The sequence below is a fragment of the Mercenaria mercenaria genome, chromosome 2 (genome assembly GCF_021730395.1).
Source record: "Mercenaria mercenaria strain notata chromosome 2, MADL_Memer_1, whole genome shotgun sequence".
Taxonomy (NCBI): Eukaryota; Metazoa; Mollusca; class Bivalvia; order Venerida; family Veneridae; genus Mercenaria; species Mercenaria mercenaria.
In genome coordinates, this window is record NC_069362.1 from 39,301,709 (window position 1) to 39,323,914 (window position 22,206).

Consider the following 22,206-nt stretch of genomic DNA (forward strand, 5'->3'; position numbering starts at 1 on the left):
GGATGGCTTCCTCACATGAAGAATTCAATACCTCGAGTGAGGCTCGAACTCACATCGAAGAGGGGCAAGTGATTTATACCACTCGGCCATAGAGGCGAAAAAGGGTCTTGCAATTCGCTTTTTCAAGTTTAGAGAACAGCATCAAAGTCATAAATGAGTTTATGTTTAGGTTTTGAAGCCTTAAACACACGGCTTCTGAAGAGATGCAACAGTTTTAAAAGTAAATATTTAGTTAAAACAAACTAAGAGCAACTCCTAAAAATATTTATTTTATCTTATGTTCGTCACAGATACTGGGGGAATTTACAGAACATTCGCAATTTTTAGTTTGACTAAAATAGAGAAATGATAATACACGCCGAGGTTGTTAGCCATCGCTTCTCTCTACGTAGATCCGTCGGCTCCATTTTCATCTGTATCATCAATCATTTTCTTTTCAACATAGACCATTTCAACGGCTTTATTGTCCTCATGTTTATTCCAGGAAAACCTACTGCCATGCTGAGCGCCCACAATATCTAGTAAAATTGCAATCATGAAGGCAAAAATGGCGTAGCCAAGGACCTGGTAAAGAAACGTGTAGGCACCGACATGTTCATATAAATATCCAATAAGGCTAAGATGACCAATGCCGCCGACGGATCCGCCCAGAAGTATGAACATCATTCCCATTCCAGTAAGTTCAAGATGGTAGTCTGTCCATGCTACGAGGCTCGGCCAAAGTGGAGCTTCGAAGATTCCTAGAAATTGTATCAGTATCCAGTAGGATAAAGAACTGTCGTTTGCAAAAATTGCGAGTAGTATTGCCACAACAGTTAATCCCCCTGTTTCAATAAGAATCAAAATACGCACTGAAATCCATTTCGCCGCGACGGAGAAAGAAATCCGGCCAACAGCAAAGCTTATCCAGAAGGAAGTGTTGATATACGAAGCGTCCGAATTGGAGAACTCCAGCTGATCGACGGAGAAACTACGAATAAATCCTCCTAAAATCCTCTCACCTCCATTTGCATTTGCAAAGAAAAAGAATAACAAGGCAAATATTTGGATACCATACCAGATGCGTCCGCCGCTGCAAGTGCCGGGATTAATCATTTGAAGAAAAGTGCGGTCGTCCGAGCCCGAAGACTTTTTCAAATGCTTAGATACATCGTCGCCGTCATCATCACCACTGCATAGCCGTTGATACCGTTTTTCTCGAACTTGATAAACATAAAATGAAAAAGAATGCAGCGCAACTAATGCTGCAGAGATTGCGTAAGAATATTCTATTCTTGACTCATTTATATACTCCGAAACAGTTGTGTTTGGCATTAAGCTAGATTGAGTCGAAGAAACTGTAATATTAGAGTCCGGCAAGGTGGCGTTCACACTGTCCTCCCGTTTTACTGCGAGAAATGGATTTGTATACAGTGGAATAATGAAAGAACCGAAGCCGTATCCCGAATGAAGGAGAATCATCGGAGTTGCTGCCTTCTCCAGCCATAATTTCAGGATGAGGCGCTGTCCCGCTGAAAGTTTAAAAGTATAGGTCTTTTTAAGTATTCAAATCAAACATATATAACGTGCATTTCGGGAGCAAATGAAAGTTATTTTGAACAGACTAGTATAATAGGAGAGATCGTCGTGACGTCACGCATTAACATCTGTTTATCTGGTGGTGGGCAAAACAAATGCTTTTACATCGTTTGTGTATGGGGTTGGAATTTTTTATTTTTTTATAACTCTTTCGCTCATTTATGGGTTTTTAAAATTCAAAAAGATTTGAAATACTTACAATTTTCATATTTTTTATTCAAATATCATTTTAAAATGAATAACCGTTTTGATTGACATATAATTTTAATAGCGCGCGTAGTGATGTTCAAAACTTTTAGAAAAACACTGTAAGTTAAGCGTTCATAATTAATCCATTTTATTTCGAAACAGTAATTGAAAGTAATTAATAAATTGCTTATTTTATAACCTTTCCATGGATTAAAAAGATATTGATATAATTTGTGATTTTAAGAAAGTTTTGGCCATTAAAAAAACATCACTGTTTATAAAAAACATGGACGTTCGGCGAATGCCCACCCGATCACTGTCTTATCAGTTCTAAAAATAGAAAATACAACGGATTTGTATACAAGTTTACACGATCTCTCCTATTGGTGATTAAGGTAGTGGACTCGTAAAGACACTCGGCAACTTTTGTTATGCAATTCGGCATTATTCGGACGTAAATACAACTGAACGCGCAGAAATCACATATTAATAAGTAATTTTCCGATTATCATAAAGCGTCCTCTACCTCAAAGTGCAACGTCTCTAGAGCTCTAGGGTGAGCACCACTGTGTGCTGTACAGAGATTAATGTAGTACGTACTTTGCCTAAGGGGGAAGAAAATACCTGAACTTGTTTTGTAGGAGTTATTTTGTTCCGAAAAAGGGTCATTAACAGATAGATGATCATGAGTTAAAGAAATTGCCCCTTAATTTTACCATCATGTCTGTTATATGTAAACCATTTTATTCCGAAAAAATAATAGGTAGGAATATAATATTTTGATATAACATGCTTTGTAGAGTTAAAGATGCAATTTAGAATGAATGTTGATATTAACTTTTTTCCGTACAATATATATCGTACCGATATTTATAACAGACTCAACGAAACCACCAACAAAACACAAAAACCACAGCAGCTCAACGTTTGCAGACCACGGAATAACGACCGTTGCGACGGCTGCTATATCCAAACAAACGGCTAACATGAGGTGGCAGTATTTTCCAAACTTGTCGACGAGATAGCCACCGATTACGCAGCCGGGAAACAACCCAAAGCTTCTGCCGGATACAGCAACCGCTACTTTCTCGTAGTCCGTATTAAGTTTGATTTTGAGGTCAATCAGCGTTGGCCCAAATATCTCAAGATATAAACCCTGCAAAATAATATAAAGTTACATTACAAAGTTAATTTTTTCAAGAGTTTCAAGATTGTAATCTGTTTCAAATGCTGAAATTTTGATCTGATGTCCACACAGTCTTTCAAGCATATTTCAGGACGACAGGTACCAGTATTTACAAATGTGTATTCATAAAACCCGACGCAGCGAGCTACAACACAGCTCAGCATCTTTCAAATCATTCAGCAAGCGGAGTTTGTACATGTTTTGTTGTCTATCATTTATGTAATACTATTAAGCACACATGCGCATGGATTAGTTTATTGCTCGATTGTGATGAAAGCTTCAAGCTTCCACTCTGGAAAAACAGTTCTAGTGTCATATGAGAAGTCCTGGTCATGACCCCAGTGGGACTCAAACCCACGACCCCTGGGTTGAGCTTTAGGAGTACACTGTGTGTACACGTGTACTGCGCACAACAAATGAAAAAAATATATATAATACTACTTGTCACAGTTTAAACATACATATAAATAAGGTCTACCTATCGGAAGTTTAGGTTTCTTCAAGCAATAACAGTGTCAAAAAGCTCTTTCTACTTGTACAAGTACAGCATATCTAGTATAATATTTTCTAATTGTACAATTATAAAAATATCCAGATCATTCTATTAAGGATTTCACTGTGATTACCGTGATTTGAATCTTTAAAAATACTAGATATTTTAGACTTGTTTTGTTGGGTGTGTTTTTAGTTGATTTTGAATGATTTTTCTCACTCGTCAAAACCAAACAAAAGGATAACATGAGATGGCAGTACTTTCCAAACATGGTAGCCACCGATTACGCAGCCGGGAAACAACCCAAAACTTCTGCCGGATACAGCAACCGCTTAATAACGATAACCGATAACGCTTAATAAAATTGCTCATTGAAACAAACTTTAATTAAACAAGAAGTAAGTACTTTTCCGAAATCAGTAAATAACATTAACAATTAATAATCAACTTTCACTGCTCTCGTTCTCTATGCACTAGCGTGTAGGACATTATTGTGAGAAGATTCTAGAACGATAATAATGGACGAAATTATGGACATGAATTCAAGGGGTTGCAAAAGTGTGACACATTGACTATATTTGGAACGCCATTATCAATCGTACTTTTAAATCTTCTACACCAAAGCCAGTAACACATACATGTAAAGTAAATACACTCACTAGATCTGATTGTTAACGATTCCGTTGCGATGGGTTAAACCTTGATATACTTTTCCACACTAAGTTATCACTGCACAATGGCGTGATCTTTAAAACGTAAGTACGAAATCCTGTTAGGACCATGTCGTATGTCGTCGTATGGTTTGTGATACATAAAGGAACACTCGCAGACCTTCAGAAGGCGGTGCCAAACTATTTCGTCTTCCCATAGACAACGTTAACATGTTCATTTCCATTTGCACTGGTCTGCAACATTTTCAGGAACACTCGCAAACTGTTAGGAGTCAGTGCCAAACGAGTTCATCCTCCATAGAATCCCTTACTGTTATATGTTCATTTTCATTTGCAGTTTATTTTGTCGTATGTCGTCCGTCGTGCTTTAAAGTCGACGCGCGACAATGCAACACGACAACGCAACATTTATTACCAACATTATTAAAATGTCGCATCGCGTTGTCGTGTGTCGTTTCGCATTGTGGTGTGTCACGATTCCGGCACAGTCACGACGCAGGACATTTCAAGACGACAATGCGAAATATCGCTTCGCATTGTTGAGCGTCGCATCGCGTTGTCGCGCGTCGCGAACAGCAAAAAAAGGCAGACCGTGGCACGTCATCACGACAAATTGAAAAGACATCGCGACAATGCGATGCGACAATGCGAAATATCGCACTTTGAAAGGCGACAATGTGACACGACACTACGATATTATTGTCGTGTTGCACTGTCGCGATGTCGCGTCGCACTGCCGTGTATCGTGTCGCCTTGTCGCGATGTCATATCGATATGTCGCGATGTCGTTTCGCATTGTCGTGGGTTGACCCCAAAGCGCGACGGACGACATTACGACGTGGTCCTAACAGGAATCCGTACGTTAGACATCGCCTAATCAATGTACTAGTACGTTGATTGGTAATACAAGAAGATCAAAACATATGTGCATTATATTTCAAAAGCGGCTTATTTTTTCAACACATAAACGTGACGATATCTATTGTATACTTTATGCAATAACAATGTAATGACTCTTCTTACGTTTGCATACTAAAATTTGCTTAAATTAAATGAAAACAAAAATGACAACTGTTTGAATTCTTATATATATCGAACGCTGTTAAATGGAGAGTAAATTGAACAGGAAATACGTTTTAAATATGTACCGTTGTTGATTTTAGTCAAGAATAACGCAGATTTTGGTTCTTAAAATTACAAATAAAGAAAAAAAAACATTTTGAAGCCGATGAAATAATGCCTCAACGAATTTTTTTTCCAGACATCAATGAATTTAATGAGATCATTTTCATTCTAAATTAGTATCAAATATTTAGAAATTTGTTTAAAAGCCCTTACCAAAGCTAACCATGTTGCAACAAGAAATCCGGTTTCTATGACCTTTTCACATGTTGTTTTCTGTGGTTTTTCTTCAGCAAGTGCATTGACGTCATTTTGTTCTGTATTGTGACCTGTAATATATACCATTTTAAAAACAATTTTTCTATTTACATGCATATCTGCAATTTGTGTCCATTTCAGACTGAAAATAACATGTCACCTGTGTCATACGACATGATATAATTAGACTTAAAATGAAATAAAAATGCTTGTACTTTTAGTTACAGGTAAGTGTTTTCGTGTTTTAATGATTTGTCTATTGTTTCAGGTAACTGTTTTCGTGTTTTAATGATTTGTCTTTTGTTTCAGGTAACTGTTTTCGTGTTTTAATGATTTGTCTATTGTTTCAGGTAACTGTTTTCGTGTTTTAATGATTTATCTATTGTTTAATTTAACCTAACTCTCCAAGATTTCAAAATGTTTAACGAATTATATTTACCACGGCCAACAACAACTGTAGTTGACATCGACAGACAAATGTAAAAAAGAGAATTAGATTTACAGTAAAAACATACCTGTGGAATTTTCGACAAGCGCTAAAGACTTCATGATAACGTGATACGTCCGCAATGAATACACACGAAAGGGATACGTATTACTGTTAAAATAGGGCACTTACATTATCGAATAAACCTTATCAAATGTGAAGGACAATGAATGTTTTCCACTACGGCTAGGTTTTATTCAACAGTATAAATTCAAAAGAAAATTGTAAAAAGCGCATATTTCTACATTTTGCTTTTTTTCAGAAATGAAATAGAGACGAACCGGAATTTTAAAGTAATGAAAGCTAACGTATGTTACTTCTTGTACAAAAAAAAAAAGTTTTTGTGTCTCAACTCATGAACAAGTGTTGGAAGCACATTGAGTTTACGACAACATTTTAGTTGCATTAAAGGGATGTAGGTGGGGGACGGGAGAATGGGGGCGGGGGCACGAGAGTGACTCTAAATGTTTTTAACTTAAAGACAAGCGTCTCACAATCGATTTAATTTTCTTCAATGAACTAACTAACCAGGAATGGAAGATTTAAGATAATTTATAAGCCCCATATATTTGTTAGTTTGTTTGGTTTAGTCACACCTACAAAATTTATGTCAAACTGCGACTTTGCAGCTTTTGGTCACGGAGGAAGATCGCAGTTGCCCTTTCTGTCATTACTTCAGGCATGGTCGGGTACCCATGTAGAACCACCGACATTCCATAAGTTTGTTGTAAAGCTTCCTCATATGAAGAATTTACAACAGAAGAAAGGTTTCGAACCAACACCGGTGAACATATTAAAAACAGAGGGAGAGTAGCTTCAAGTGCCGTGTGGCGCATGTGAAGTAGTCATCCCGGACTTTGACTCAGTGTTGTTATAATTTCTAGTCCTTTGGGAACACGGACTCCGTTCAATGTTTCTGAATAACAGAAGCCCGCTTACGACAGTGCTATGGGATGTGAGGAGTGTTGAATATGTTATTGCCTTCCATGGATAGATTTAATCAAAGAAGATTGCAATAAATATTTAAGCCGCGCCATTTGAAAATCAACATAGTGGCTTTGCGACCAGCATGGTTCCAGACCAAGTTGCGCATCCACGCAGTCTGGTCAGGATCCATGCTGTTCGCTTTCAAAGCCTATTGCAGTTAGAGAAGCCGTTAGCGAACAGTATGGATCCTGACCAGACTGCGCGGATGCCACTATGTTAGTTTTCTCATGGCGCGGCTCATTTCTTAGTTGCATTCTACAATCCAAAGAATTTTCTTATACATTTTATTGTATTTTCTAGGATACTGATTATAAAATAGAGAACAAAGACTTAACAGGTAAACACATATAGTAACTATTATCATTTTTACATGTAAACAAGTAGTCAGATGACAATGTATAGAATGAAATTCAAGTCTAAACTGAAATGGTGTAAAAAAATAACAAGAAAAAAACAAACTAACAAGAAACGCATGAAACATATTCCTTGATCAAATAGACAAGAACGTCATAATGATATTTAAAAAATAATTTATAGCAAAAGAGTGTTTTATCACTATTTATGCACGATGGGCGGTTATACGTCGGGCGTAAAAATTTTACGAGAGCGCAGCCCGAGTGAAATTATTTGTACGACGTATTACCACCCGAGTGCAAAAAAAGTGTTAAAACACTCTTTTGCTATAAATTATTTCGATTTAATTATGCCCTTAATCTAAAACAGTAGATAAAATATAGTAGCGCTCTTTCTTGGTCGCAACAAAAACATACATCGACGTCACCACACGTTAACGTGACGTCATTCTAGCGTGAGTGTTTTAACCCAAACGATAACCATTTTTACAGGGATTATTTCTATGAAAACAAAAAGTCCCAGTAAATTTTAGTGTTTTGTAAACAGTAGGTTGAATCCCCGTCTTGTTAAGATCTCTAGCCTGGTAGAAATTTCTTTGGTAGATTGTATATATAATATATATCGCTTGTCAGGTAAGCACTGATGGAAATCGTATGATTTGTTTTGCTAAGAAATTATAGTAACCTATCATCTCAAAAGATATACAAATTCAATTCACTAAAAAGAAAATCGATCTGTAACTCAACCCGTATTCAAAATTTCGTTGATTCAACAACATTATTCTCTTTGCTCTTCTCCAGTGAATAAACATTTTCGTTGTCAGTTTTATTCCAGTTAAACCTACTTCCGTGCTGGGCTCCAACCAAATCTAACAATACAGCAACAACGAAAGACAAGATAGCATAACCAAGCACTTGGTACAAAAATGTGTAATAACCAATATGTTCATATAAATACCCAATCAATCTTAAATGACCTATGCCGCCGACAGAGCCACCGAGAAGTATAAGCATCATTCCCATCCCCGTTAATTCAAGATGAAAGTCTGCCCATGCCACACCTGACGGCCAAAGAGGTGCGAGAAATATACCAAGTGGTTGGACTAGTATCCAGTACGCTAAGGAACTTTTGTTAGCAAGTATTGCCATTAGTATCGCAACAACCGTTAATCCGCCTGATTGCACTAGAACCAAAATTCGCACCGAAATCCACTTGGCAGCGACAGAAAAACCAACCCGGCCGACCAAGAAGCTGATCCAGAAAGCGGTGTTGATATACGAACCGTTGTCTTTCGAGAAATCCAACTGGTCAATGGAATAACTGCGAACAAATCCGGCAATAACTCGTTCACCACCACCCACATTAGCAAAGTAAAAAAACAGAAGGACGAAAATCTGGACGCCGTAACACATCCGACCTCCTGCACACGTAGCGGGATTTATCATTTGTAGAAAAGTCCGATCCTCAGCTGCTTTTCCTTCTGTTTCCGTATTTTCTTTCTTTACAGTTTCAGCCTCACTATTGCAAAATGTTTGATATCGTCTTTCACGTATTTGATAAGTATAAAATGTTAAAGAGTGCAAAGCAACCAGAGCCGCGGAGATAGCATACGAATATTCTATCCTTGATTCCTTAATATACTCTGGCGGGACTGTACTATTAAGCATAATGTTTGCAGGAGTTGTTGAGGTATCATCAAAGGCAGTCAAGGTGGTGTTCTCAACATCTTCTCGTTTAACTGCTAGAAATGGATTGGTGTAGAGTGGGATTAAAAAGGAGCCGAACCCATAACCAGAATGAAGAAGAATCATTGGTGTCGCTGCCTTCTCTAACCAAAGCTTCAGTATAAGTCGCTGTCCCGCTGAAATATGAATAATTCTAATATGATTAACAATGCTTTAATCATCACATCGATATTATGTTGACATCACGTCATCGTGGTACTTAGCATCATGCACGCAACAAGAAATAGCGCTTTCAAAGTTCATGAAATATTTTACTTATTAACATGTCTTAAACGAAATGTCACATTTCACAAATGTGTTGATTAATTTACACAAATACTGTGTTATACCACAGTCACACATACGGCGCAAATAGCTACGTCTAGCTACGGATAGAAACGTAGTAACCCGTATCGATCCGTACCTGAGCCGTACGAATTGGTACGAATTGATACGGATTACTACATTAAGGTACGTCTCAGGTACGTTTCAATACGGGTCGATACGGATTACTACGTTTTTATCCGTGGCTAGACGTAGCTTTCCGCGCCGTATGTGTGACTGGGGTATAAGTTATTCGCTTTGCTGAATAATTCGCAATTATTTTCACCAGAACTGAACTCTGCCGCAAGACGTATTACCATTTCCGGTCCTTGCGTGTATAAACAAAGACCTACTATTGGCGCCATGCTTGCGCGAAGAAACAGTTCCATTATATTTGATATAAATTTTATAATAAAGAACATATTAGAATCGAAATAATTTATAGCAAAACAGTGTTTTAACACTATTTATCCACTCGGGCGGTTATACGTCGTCCGAAATAATTTCACTCGGGCTGCGCCCTCATGAAATTTATGACGTCTGACGTATAACCGCCCATCGTGTATAAATAGTGATAAAACACTGTTTTGCTATAAATTACTTTTTTAGTAAATCATGTTCTAAAAGTTCATAATATAGTTGGTGTAGTCCAGGGTTAATGCTTTTTTTATTTGTCAGATGTTATCGTAACGATGACTTATAATATAAGAAAATTACTTTTCAAAGTATCTCTTGAAGATCAAGATGTTTGACAGGCATAGTAATTTGTAGAAGTTTTATTGAAAGGTGCGGCAGTAGTAAAGGAAAATAACAAAACAAAATACATTATTTCATTTATAAACAATCAGTAAAAATTTAAATTCATAGTAATAATAGGGGAATTCAGAAAATTTTGAGACTACCACGATTCCGTAGAAACTATAACAGGAACCAGCACGATTTAATCAAGGACTTTTAGGGTTTTCAACAGTCGAATCCATTGAAAATCTCAATACAATTGGTTTTGTTATAGCTGTGTTTCAAGCGTTTTAACAGTCATCACTCTTATACACTTTTATTTTGTTATATCGTAAGCACTGAGGCTTCAGGTAGGAAGAAAAGTAGGTCCTACATAAAGATGCGTTGCTCTATAGGTATACCAGCCAAACTGATTCTGCAATAATTTTATACTGTTTACTGTAATTATTTCTCATCAAAGCCACTGCTTATAAGTGGGTTAGGGTATTGGAGAATCAAAAGTTTAAGATCTACCTCGTATAGGGCACCCTAAATCATCAGCATGATCATCCTCTCATAATGTTGCTTTTCTCTTTCCTTTGCTGAAAAAAAAATGCTGACAAGGCGTCGCAATAATTATTCCAGAAGCGCCTTTGGTAGTGCAGTACTAGTGTCGGTATAGCATTCCGGTGGGGGGGGGGGGGGGGGGGCGGCGGGGTGTACTGGGGAGTGTGTGTGTGTGGAGGGGGTGCAGATTACTCTGCGGCTTTCAAGTCATGGAAAGCTCGGACGGGAAATTCGATTATGTTAAAGGTGAACATTTTGAGAGGGTGTGGTAAGCAATATTCTTCAATATACGATTTTCTTAATTTTATATCGGCAGTTCCAAAATTTTCTGAATATCCTTGATGCAATCCAATCACTGCCATTCGTAAAAAACAAGACGGCAGGAAGAGAGAATACCTACCAATATTTATGACTGACTCTATAAAACCGCCCATAAAGCACAAAAACCATAAAAGTTCCACATTTAATGACCATGGGATAAACACCGTCACCACAGCTGCTACGTCCAAAGAAACAGCCAGCATGAGATGACAGTATTTGCCGAATTTATCCACCAGAAGTCCGCCGAATACACAGCCAGGAAATAATCCGACGCTCCTTCCAGACACAGCAACAGCTACCTTTTCATAGTCGGTGTTCAGTTTAATCTTGAGATCAATCAATGTAGGGCCAAATATCTCAAGGTATAACCCCTGAAATAGCAAATATTAAATAATTTATCAGCTTGATGAAAATTAAAAAAAAGAAGTGAGTACCTGTGATAGCAATACATTTCTGGAAGTGTCAACAACTGAACATTTGTGTTTCATGTCATGTTAGTGCTGTATAGGGATATTAGTGTAACAAAATTATTTTATTTAAACAATAAAGACGTGTTATATTAGCAGTATCATTACCATTTATGTGTTGTTTGTAGCTATATATCCAATTTGCATCAGTATACTCAAATCACATTTCATCAGCAAAATATCCTGGTTAACGGGACTAAATTACATAAATGATCAAACAGAAACACCAGTAAATGAAAATGATTATCTATATGACACGTGTTAATGGTAGTAACAATAAGTAGGTAATAACATAAGTCTGAGTTATAACGTACCAGAGCCAACCATGTTGCTACAAGGAAACCAGTTTCGGTGACCTTTTCACACATTGATTTTTTGTGTTTTGCTTCCAAGTCTTTGTCATCAGTCGTATCCATTGTATCACCGGAATCGTGATTTTTTTTTTCAACACTGAAAAGTGACGACTATGTTTCGTTATATGTTATTGACATTTTCAGCCATGAGACTTGAGATCCTTATATTATAAAATATTACTCCTGATATTGTATGCTACATCAGTTTATTCTAAAGGTGATTTTTTCTTGCCTTTATCAAAGTAATTACCCCAAAAGTAAAAACATATAAGCAGTATTGTTATACTTACAAAAAAAGCTAGGACAAATATACACAAGTGAATATTCCAACTGAAGGATTACTACTCGTCTTAGATACAAATGCATGCCAGATTGTGGCGTGAAAGATAAACTTTATATTATCATGATGAAAAGAAACGTAATATATTGCTTGACCTAAAATATATATATAAATCTTATGAAATGAACCCGTGAACAGACAATAAATTTTCATTCCTAACTACGGTAGTGTTGCAGTATCGATTTCACGTTGTATAAATAATTAAAAGTTCAGTATTATTTATTGCTTGAGATAAGCTGACGATAGACTTAAAGTCTTTACTGTCTTTGCGACTTCAGTTAAACCTGAATTAAGTAGTAAGCCTGTTGAATGCAACTGGTGCCTTTGCGACCAGTGCAGACCATGGCTGATCATCATGGTCTGCACTTTTCGCTATTCAGTCAGTAAATTTTCAGTGAACTCCCTTTGGAATAATAAATGGTACTCCCCAAATTGAATGATGGACTAGTCCATTTTAGAAATTTAGCAGGGTAAAGGTTAAGCACTTACCCAAGGGAGCGACACAGTCTGGCTGCTTAAGACCAGTTGAAATAAGCACTAAAAATCAATTTGTGAAGTTAACGCACTTTTGGCTTTAGGCAAGTTGCTAAAAAATACAAGGGATTGCCAAGGCAGATACAATTGTACTTGTAAAATTTATATAATGTTTTCCACCAGAATGTATATTTCCTATACGTAACATTATTTTAAAAGAATTTTTATTTAGTAACATGTCACTGAATATTGCTGAAATCACAACAAAGCATTTTTATCTTATTTACGGCGTATGTGAGCACTGTAATAAGAACATATTGACCATAGATCCAGATCGTTACGCAGAATTGATATCAATTTTGTTTGTGGTCAATATCTGTACCCATTTCAAATATTTCACATTTAATGCTATTTTTTTGTATTTACGACGGATATTACCTTCAGTAATAAATAATTTGAAAGTAATTAAAGACAATTTGATATAAAAATTATTTTTGATTGAAGGAAATTATTCCATCTATAGATATATAGTTGTTATGCCATTCTGCAGCACAAGTGAACCAACTCCTTTCATTACTTGTTTTAGAACAGGTACCTAAAGCAATATCTTATTTCAGTGCATGTGGGATGAAATAAACTTCTGGCGAATATACCATTGGCCACAATATCAAATACATGCTATCAATATAAAGACAAAGAAGTTGTAAGCTGTTTATTAATTGGACATATTAAGACGGAAAATAGTCTGGTTGATTTTAGAAATAAAATGGCACCCTGTTCCTCCCACCCCTGCTTTTTACTGGTACTCTCTTCTGTCCATAGACAGACAGGAAAGCGTGTCCAAACCGCTCTCTTTAAATAGATATCTGAATTTGGTACCCGATGTTTGGACTTTGATACGTCTGAAAACTGAACATAAAAAACTAAACCTTTCTTTTCTGATATTGTCGTAAGACTTTAGGAAAATCTCAAGATTTGAAATTAAATTAAGCGGTTTCGTGAAATATTGGCAATATTGGCGCTGTACCTGTATATAGACACAGCCAAAATTTATAAGAAAACTCGATTTGATTACGCCTGTCCATGACAGCCAAGCAAAGTAAAAGAAAACTCGATTTGATTAAGCCTGTCCATGAGAGCTAGTTTAATGCTCAACGAATCCCCTAACACCAGTTTAGGAGAAAGAACACTGAATCCGAAAAAAAAAACTCACACATAAACAACACATCTGATTACAATGACAAATATTTTATAAACACGTAAATATGTCAAAAATCTGATTACAATGACAAATATTTTATAAACACGTAAATATGTCAAAAATTCGTTGGTCGTTTCGGTTTTCAGAACTAAATTCTGATGGTTCAACAATCCTGAATGAACAATCTTAAATTCCGGTTTCGCATATTATCATAAACTAGATGTGTATGAAAATGTCCCACTTTTATGTCGAATAGTGTTTTTGCTTATATTGAAGAATCATTTAAAGTTGCAAAAGGAATCAACACCATAAATATATTCTAAATGACATAACAACCTGTCTTAGCTACAAATACTGTCGAGTTTGTAGTGCACGATTTATTAGTGTAAACGTTATCATGTTAAGAAAGAGAGCATGCACTGACTTGACGTTAATTACATATGTATATATGTTTTGAAATTAATTTAAACTTGTAGAAAGATAATATGTTTTAAAACAATGTATTATGAATTAAGCAAACACTACTGAAAAAATTTATAACATGCTTGCATAGTTGTACAAAATATAATGAGATCACAATTGTGTACCTCGTATCATTAACATATATATATGAATAAAATTAGTAATCAATCGCCAATGCATAATTGACAAAACACATGGATATCCCTGCTCTTACCAAATATTATATACATTGTCACTAAACATACATTTGCAACACTTTGTGTAACATCCACAATGTCTTTCGTTACACTTTTTGTTTAATATATATGCAAGTTAAGCTTTCACCGTACGCTCATCACAAGCTATCAGTTTTTAATTAAAGTACAAGTTAATACTGATAGGTACAAGTACGTCGGTAGATAGTATCAGTAGGTCCAGCGCATTTAAAACATGAATAATTGAAATAATCTACTTAAGACTCATACGGAAATCAAAGCATTCAGAGAACTGGTGGTGCGGAATTTGGTACATCATTGTGCCAGGTCAATTGGGTTAAAACAGAGGAAACTTCATTCAAAGTTTGTCTGTTAAAGCAAATACTATGTCATTTGTACAACATGCAGCTTTATAAAACATTTCAGAGGACATATATATTTGATCTTAATAGTCTGAACGATCGATAAGAAGGAAATTGAAAAAATTAAAACGCATCAAATTGAAATATATCCACACATCCGCTTCATGAATATCTCACTTATTGATAAATATTCATGAAACGTAGGCTGGTCTTTTTGGCTGTCCTATTTAGAAGTTTCAAAGATCGATTGTATAAGAATGAAAATACAAACAATTAAATGGATACAAAATACAACCCCAAATAAACGAAATATTCCAATTCTTTGCTTCCTCCAGCGCTTCGTGAATTGCGCTCCGGCCTAAAAGTACACTTTTTTTGATTTTCTGATACTCTTGGAAAGAAAACAATTTATCTTTAGCTAGGTACTTTTGATAGAAATTCCTTTTCTTTACGTAGGTACAATCCACAGAAATGATTACCATATGTCAATTAAAAGGACGCAATTGACTAAACTAACTCTAGACTCATTTTAACATATACATGTATACCAAAACAAGAAACCTTCCCATGATGTTTTTATTTCAGTCCATGAAAAATGTAATCAGATTATATAGATATAATTGAAATGTACTTATTAGATTAATGTTCTGACTTAATTTGGTCTTTTACCACCATAATACCATTTTGATTCTATGCATTATCTTATATTATACTTTCCAGCATTTACTCCTATGTACAGCTTCGTTTAAAAAGAATCAGTGATAGTTTAACGCTTTGCAGTAGATAAAATAAGACGTAAATATATATTATCAACAACAACAACAAATTTTAACTAATAAAATTTTGAGTTATAAGGATTAAATGTAACTTTATATACATTTGAACGGGTATAAACCATAATCTTTAGGACTTCTTGCAAGTCATCCGAGAATCGCTAGCTGCAAGAAGTCCATTTGTGTTTATATAGGTCAAAACGCTTAGTCATTAATTATTGCTGTATAATTCCGATCTATTTATAACAAATGAAAACCAAAACATTCAGATATGATCAAAGTAAGTAATCAGGGACATACCGGTACTCAACTTATAAATGGAATCCAAATATAATTCAGTTCTAATTTGAACTAAGTGTGAACTTACATAAAGAAGGACTGAACATATTTATATGGTCAATTTGAACACTAAATATATCATGATTGATAATTTATCCCCGATGTTCATGTTTGAAACTATTGTTTGATAGCACTTCAACTTCTGTTGGATACTTATAGGATTCTGTATTTGGTTTGGGGTATACTAGCCAAAACGTACACCTATAAGTTTACTGACATTATGAATATATATGTTGCATTATAAACGACGTCAGCGTCAGAACGAGTTGGCGTTCCAACGTGCCGGTATCAAATGTGTCGATATTACTTGGGCAAAACAAAAGATGCGTCATCTGAAATTGTAACTATTTATAGTGACGTTCCAAATAAGATATTCATTCAACAGTATTATAGGAAAGAATTAACACACTATATTCATAATTTCTTTGATTCAAGAACGTTATTCTCTCCGACTTTTTCCATTTCAACTACGTTGTCGCTGTCCTTTTTATTCCAGGTAAATCTACTTCCGTGCTGGGCTCCGGTTAGATCAAGTGATACTGCAATTACAAAAGACAAGATAGCGTACCCAAGTACTTGGTACAGAAACGTATGATACCCAATATGTTCATATAAATATCCAATTAACCTTAGATGCCCAATTCCACCGACAGAGCCACCAAGAAGTAGAAGCATCATTCCCATCCCCGTTAATTCAAGGTGTAAGTCTGCCCATGCCACACCTGACGGCCACAGAGGCGCGAGAAATATACCGAGTGGTTGTACCAATATCCAATAAGCTAAAGAATTATGTCTCGCGAAGATTGTCATTAGAATCGCAACAATCGTTAATCCGCCAGATTCTATTAAAACCAAAATTCGCACCGAAATCCATCTGGCTGCAACTGAAAAGGTAATCCGGCCAATCAAAAAGCTGATCCAAAAAGAGGTGTTGATATACGAGCCGCTGTCTTTCGAGAAATCCAGCTGGTCAATGGAATAACTGCGAACAAATCCGGCAATGACCCGTTCACCACCACCCACATTTCCAAAGTAAAAGAACAGAAGGACGAAAATCTGGATGCCGTAACACATCCGACCTCCTGCACACGTAGCGGGATTTATTAGTTGCAGAAAGGTTCGATCCTCGAATGCTTTTTCTGCCACTGGCTTTTCTGTATTAATTGTTTCAACCTCATTACTGCAGAATGTTTGATATCGCCTTTCACGAATTTGATAGATATAAAATGTAATTGAGTGCAAAGCAACTAGTGCTGCAGAGATTGCATATGAATATTCTATCCGCGATTCTGTTATATACTCTGACGGGACTGTACTATTTAGCATAACGTTTGCAGGAGTTGTTGAGATATTATATGAGTCAGTCAAGGTGGTGTTCTCAACATCCTCTCGTTTAACTGCTAGAAATGGATTTGTGTATAGTGGGATTAAAAATGAACCAAACCCGTAACCCGAATGAAGAAGAATCATTGGGGTTGCAGCCTTCTCTAACCAAAGCTTCAGTATAAGACGCTGTCCCGCTGAAATAGGCAAGTAAGTAAAAATGTTAATTTAGATATTAAATTCATAGTCAAGTTATTTTATTTCAAAAAAAAAATTTGAATAAGGAAAACGACCCCAGTAAATGAGTGAAAGAAGTTTTATGAATATTAAAAGTCCAAATATTTCAAAATTGACAAAGGCATTTAAAAGCTTCCAATGTTTAACATCTGACAACATACAGAATATACGACGTATAAATATATGAGCAGGAAAGTAATAGAAAACTTAGAAGAACCTTTGGAATCAACGCATGCAAACAAGTAAAACAATGGAAGACTTGGTTTGCTTGGGTCTGTTCATGAGTGATACCGAAATGTGTAATAAGCATTACACTTGAAAAGAAAATGTTTTGCCAAAAACAAAGACATACCAATGTTGACAATTGACTCTACAAAGCCGCCCACAAAACACAAAAACCACAGAACTTCCACGTTTGGTGACCATGGTATAAACACTGTTACTACTGCTGCTACATCTAAACAAACAGCCAACATGAGATGGCAGTATTTCCTGAACTTGTCCACCAGAAGTCCACCAAATACGCAACCAGGAAATAGTCCGACCATCCTGCCAGACACGGCCACGGCTATATTTTCATAGTCGGTGTTCAGTTTGATCTTGAGATCAATCAATGTTGGACCAAATATCTCAAGATATAAACCCTGAAATGGAATATTTCAAATATAAAGTATGTATACATTTTCTACTTAGAATATAACAGGGCAGTTAAAACAGTAACCTCTCTTATAAAACCACATATTTCAACAGTGAGTTTCAAACGATAGTTCACTGTTGACGTAATCAAGTGTCAAATCAGTACATAGATATCGGTATAGAACAATACTATGACACTGTGCGTCAGCTTCATGTTCATTCTTTGTTTATTATTTCACCTAATTTCTTAGTAGGCAAGTAAAATGCTCATATAGTATTTGGTTTTTCACATTTAACAAAACAACTAACGTACTCTCGATAATTTGGAAATATCTTTCTTGTTACTAAACGTACATTCATGAAATTTCTTATATGTTATGAAAACCATAACTTTAATTGCATATTACCTATTGAGGAACCTTGGGCATTGCAAAAATTTCATGTTTCGACCTTTACCCGTGTTTGAATAGATATAAAACACATCTGATTAAAAATTATTGTTTCCGTTAAGAGAGCAAAGATCAGTATAATGTCGGAAGGATGTATATATATTGAATTGTGAGCGACATTTAATCAAATATTTAACAAAATCTGCAATAAATTTAGATACTCCAGAATAAATCTTAAATCATTTTTGTTTTCATGTTGACCTGCCTTATGCTGAAACATTTGTGTGTATTTTTGATAATTTTTTAAATAAGGTTAATGTAACATTACATGAATTTGCTGAAATTTTAATACATGTATGCTTTTTACAATATACTGTTCTAAATGTGCGAGAAATATTACAAATATAATTATCTTGAAAGACATTGCCAGAAATATAGAGTGGAGCTGAAGCCTTTTTTTATAACGGATGTTTCCTACAGTGGACATAAACAAGCCTTAATTATTATTACCCTTAATCTGCTAAATTTCTATTTAACGAACTTGTCCGTCTTTCAAGGGGTGCTTACCAAAAAGATACTGACTGAATAGCGAAGCAGGATGATCTTGGTCTGCACTGATCGGAAAGGCAGAATCCCTTGCCGCCAGCAGGCTAAGGTTTAAGAGTGTTTTTCAATTTAGTAAACGTTATAAAGTTAAGTAATACTATATTGCAACTTACGAGAGCTAGCCATGTGGCTACAAGGAAGCCAGTTTCAACAACCTTTTCACATGTTGATCTTTGTGGCTTTATATCGGTATCTTCGTCTTTAGCAGTGTCCATTTTGTCGTCGTCTGCAAAATACAAGCACAGAGCATGCAAAGTTTAATAACAAACTTGTTTTCCAAAAGAATCTGGCAACTGCGGTATAATAAAGGTTACTATCTTAATGAATTACAAAGATGAACAGGGTATATAAGTAAGATGTGATACAAAGTTATATTAATTTTACAGATGGCTTTTTTTACGCACTTGATCAGGAAAATGTACATAAAGCCATTATTCATTTGTACTCACCTGCATTTAAAGAAAATACAGGTATTTTATCTTACATTTTATCTTTTTACCGTCGTACCCATTTATCAACAGAAACAGAAAAGAACATTTTCATAGAACATTGTCTGTTATACAAATCGTCATCTAACAATTCGTGAAGTCGTGAAAATTAATGACAACCATCAAATCTATTTGGTTATGAAATTTTATTATATTTTATACGATGGTTATAATATGACAATGTTTTGAAAATTGACTATCTAATTCTGCGGTATTTAATAGGTTTAACTAATTTTTGCATATAAAGTTGGTCGCGGAATTGCCCACGTATGTTAGCATAGCACAATAATGACCAATTGTTTCATACATAATGTGCCAATAATGGATGGAAAAATAACTTTGAAAAGTCAATCAATAAAAATCAGATACAAACAAGTTGTATTAGCAATAGTCATTTCCGGTTTAGATCATTAAAGTCCTTAATAGTTTTAAATAAACCAAATCTCGTCTAGGTTCTAACTTTTGCAAACAAAAATAAGGTGGCAGCATTTAATTGAACATTGAATTTCAGCCTTGTATTGTATGAACGAGCGACAAGGAGACTAACATTCATCAATGGACCTTTACCCTGCGAAATTTCTAAAATGGACTGGTCCATCGTTCAAACTGGGAAGCACCATTTATTATTGAAAGGTTGAGTAGCGAACAGTGCAGACGAAGATCCGTGCAGGCTGATCTGTCTGCACTCGTCGCAAAGGCAGAATCACTTGCCGCCAGCAGGCTTAAGGTTAACAACAGATGTTTTAACAGTAGCACTAATTTTATATCGGTTGTAAACCATTGTTAGAACAGTTTGAACTTGCAAAAGTGGAACATAAATTGATCAAAATGTACACAAATCATGTAGCCGATATTGCATGTATCATTAATTCAATTTATCAAAAGATCATACCTTTAAAATTGACAAAGTACGTCGATGCGTGTCTTCAGTTTTTTTATACTTCAAAATGAAAGCGTTCGTTCCAGTTAAAATCGTACAGGAGAATCAGCACCAGAAATAAATGTACCCAAATTTAGCGCAAATGACGTTTTCACAGTCTATCTTAGCTACAGACACATGTAAGCTCCTAGTATACATAGTATACAAGAAATTTTGGTATTTGCAGTTGTATATCATGTTGCGAAAAGAAGCATAATATATACTCGTATTTTGACCTCACTGATATAAACCGTATATAACATGTTAAAGTGTTGGTCCCTAAGCTACGGTGCCCCTAAAGTGACATGTTACACACTTTTTTCCACTTAGGTAATGTGAGACTTTTTTTTATTTCGTTTAAACGAAATCATTTCGTTAAAACGAAATAAGTACTTCGTTTAAACGAAATCATTTCGTTTGAACGAAATAAGTATTTCGTTTAAACGAAATAACATTTCGTTTAAACGAAATCATTTCATTTTAACGAAATAACTAATTCGTTTAAACGAAATCATTTCGTTTTAACGAAATAACATTTCGTAAAAACGAAATGATTTCGTTTGAACGAAATAACTATTTCGTTTAAACGAAATAAAAAAAAGTCTCACATTACCTAAGTGGAAAACAAGTGTGTAACATGTCACTTTAGGGGCACCGTACTAAGCAGAGAACTGTTGCATTATTAATTTCATATGGTAGCCATGAGCTAAACAACAACAACAATAACAGCAACAACACTTGTTCTGTGTTCAAAATAAGCTGACAATAGATTATGGTCTTTACCTGCTATAAGCGAGCTAAGTGAAAACAAAACAAAACAAAAAAATACGAGGGAATATAAATAGGTCAAGAAAACATTCCTAGTTAACTGTACTATCGTGCAGATTGGATGATTTGTAAATAAGTTATCAGAGCCAATTTTTTATTTAATTTTTCAGACGAGTTTCATAGGCCGCTTTATCAGAGATATGTAATTAAAACAAGGAAACTTGAAGAACATGTAATATAACACATAAAAACAAATCAGGTCATACCCATATACATACATGCTTTTTTTTTGATAAACTGAGGATAAGGTCATGAACGTTCGTCTTTTACATGTCCCTTTCCTTTGTTTATAGTTTAAACAATATTTAGAATACAATTTGCTAACTATCCAGTAACACAAATTAATAATGTGTAACATTCATACATGTATTTATCTCACATTTGATATCGCTGGTGTGCAATTTCTTAATTTTGATAATAAACTAGTCTAATAACAATTTGACGTTGACGTCGTTTTAAATAGATGTTTGTCAAATTTGACTTTGTCTAACATAGCTATAGAAAGAAGAAATCGTTGTTTCAGCATGAAAAAAGTAGCATGTGGCATAAAATACAATATTTGTGTCTTTCCAAATTGATTTTATTAAATATATCTGCGAAGTTAAGATAAATTCCTCCGCCCCTCCGCACTATACTTCCGATTGGTGAGATATTTTAATTAGTCTTGTTAGCATATGTCTTATAAACTTTCCATGAATGAGAAGTGCCCACTCTAGATGCGCATGCCACCTTCTCCTTAAGTAATGTGCTTTCTATATGAATTAGAATTTAGGAAGGACCAACGTTGTCTATATATATATATATTTGACATTATATAAACGAATGAGTTTTTTTTTG

The 22,206-nt window shown here is 35.3% G+C and overlaps 3 protein-coding genes across 3 annotated transcripts; all 3 read right to left on the reverse strand.

Moving 5' to 3' along the window:
* Window positions 1-250: 250 nt before the first annotated feature.
* Window positions 251-6,099, reverse strand: LOC128554511 (sodium-dependent glucose transporter 1A-like). The gene is made up of 4 exons (XM_053535787.1): window positions 6,013-6,099; window positions 5,456-5,568; window positions 2,632-2,923; window positions 251-1,511 (listed from the first exon to the last, which is right to left on the reverse strand). The coding sequence occupies exons 1-4, from the start codon at window positions 6,044-6,046 to the stop codon at window positions 385-387; spliced, it is 1,566 nt and encodes a 521-aa protein (XP_053391762.1). The 5' UTR covers window positions 6,047-6,099; the 3' UTR covers window positions 251-384.
* Window positions 6,100-7,226: 1,127 nt separating this feature from the next.
* Window positions 7,227-13,174, reverse strand: LOC128554521 (sodium-dependent glucose transporter 1A-like). Its single transcript, XM_053535797.1, has 4 exons — window positions 12,089-13,174; window positions 11,760-11,895; window positions 11,058-11,349; window positions 7,227-9,186 (listed from the first exon to the last, which is right to left on the reverse strand). The coding sequence occupies exons 2-4, from the start codon at window positions 11,859-11,861 to the stop codon at window positions 8,078-8,080; spliced, it is 1,503 nt and encodes a 500-aa protein (XP_053391772.1). The 5' UTR covers window positions 11,862-11,895; window positions 12,089-13,174; the 3' UTR covers window positions 7,227-8,077.
* A 540-nt stretch (window positions 13,175-13,714) lies between these two features.
* Window positions 13,715-19,352, reverse strand: LOC128554532 (sodium-dependent glucose transporter 1A-like). The gene is made up of 3 exons (XM_053535805.1): window positions 19,248-19,352; window positions 17,856-18,147; window positions 13,715-17,463 (listed from the first exon to the last, which is right to left on the reverse strand). The coding sequence occupies exons 1-3, from the start codon at window positions 19,347-19,349 to the stop codon at window positions 16,358-16,360; spliced, it is 1,500 nt and encodes a 499-aa protein (XP_053391780.1). The 5' UTR covers window positions 19,350-19,352; the 3' UTR covers window positions 13,715-16,357.
* Between the last annotated feature and the right edge of the window lie 2,854 nt (window positions 19,353-22,206).

Coding starts and splice junctions, on each gene's coding strand:
- LOC128554532 (XM_053535805.1), bottom strand. CDS start 19,349: ATGGACACTGCTAAAGACGAAGATACCGATATAAAGCCACAAAGATCA. Junction 18,148..19,247: donor TAGCCACATGGCTAGCTCTC/GTAAGTTGCAAT, acceptor ATTCCATTTCAG/GGTTTATATCTTGAGATATT. Junction 17,464..17,855: donor AGAGTCAATTGTCAACATTG/GTATGTCTTTGT, acceptor TGCCTATTTCAG/CGGGACAGCGTCTTATACTG.
- LOC128554511 (XM_053535787.1), bottom strand. CDS start 6,046: ATGAAGTCTTTAGCGCTTGTCGAAAATTCCACAG. Junction 5,569..6,012: donor GCTTGTCGAAAATTCCACAG/GTATGTTTTTAC, acceptor TATATATTACAG/GTCACAATACAGAACAAAAT. Junction 2,924..5,455: donor TTGCAACATGGTTAGCTTTG/GTAAGGGCTTTT, acceptor ATTATTTTGCAG/GGTTTATATCTTGAGATATT.
- LOC128554521 (XM_053535797.1), bottom strand. CDS start 11,861: ATGGATACGACTGATGACAAAGACTTGGAAGCAAAACACAAAAAATCA. Junction 11,350..11,759: donor TAGCAACATGGTTGGCTCTG/GTACGTTATAAC, acceptor TTGCTATTTCAG/GGGTTATACCTTGAGATATT. Junction 9,187..11,057: donor AGAGTCAGTCATAAATATTG/GTAGGTATTCTC, acceptor TTCATATTTCAG/CGGGACAGCGACTTATACTG.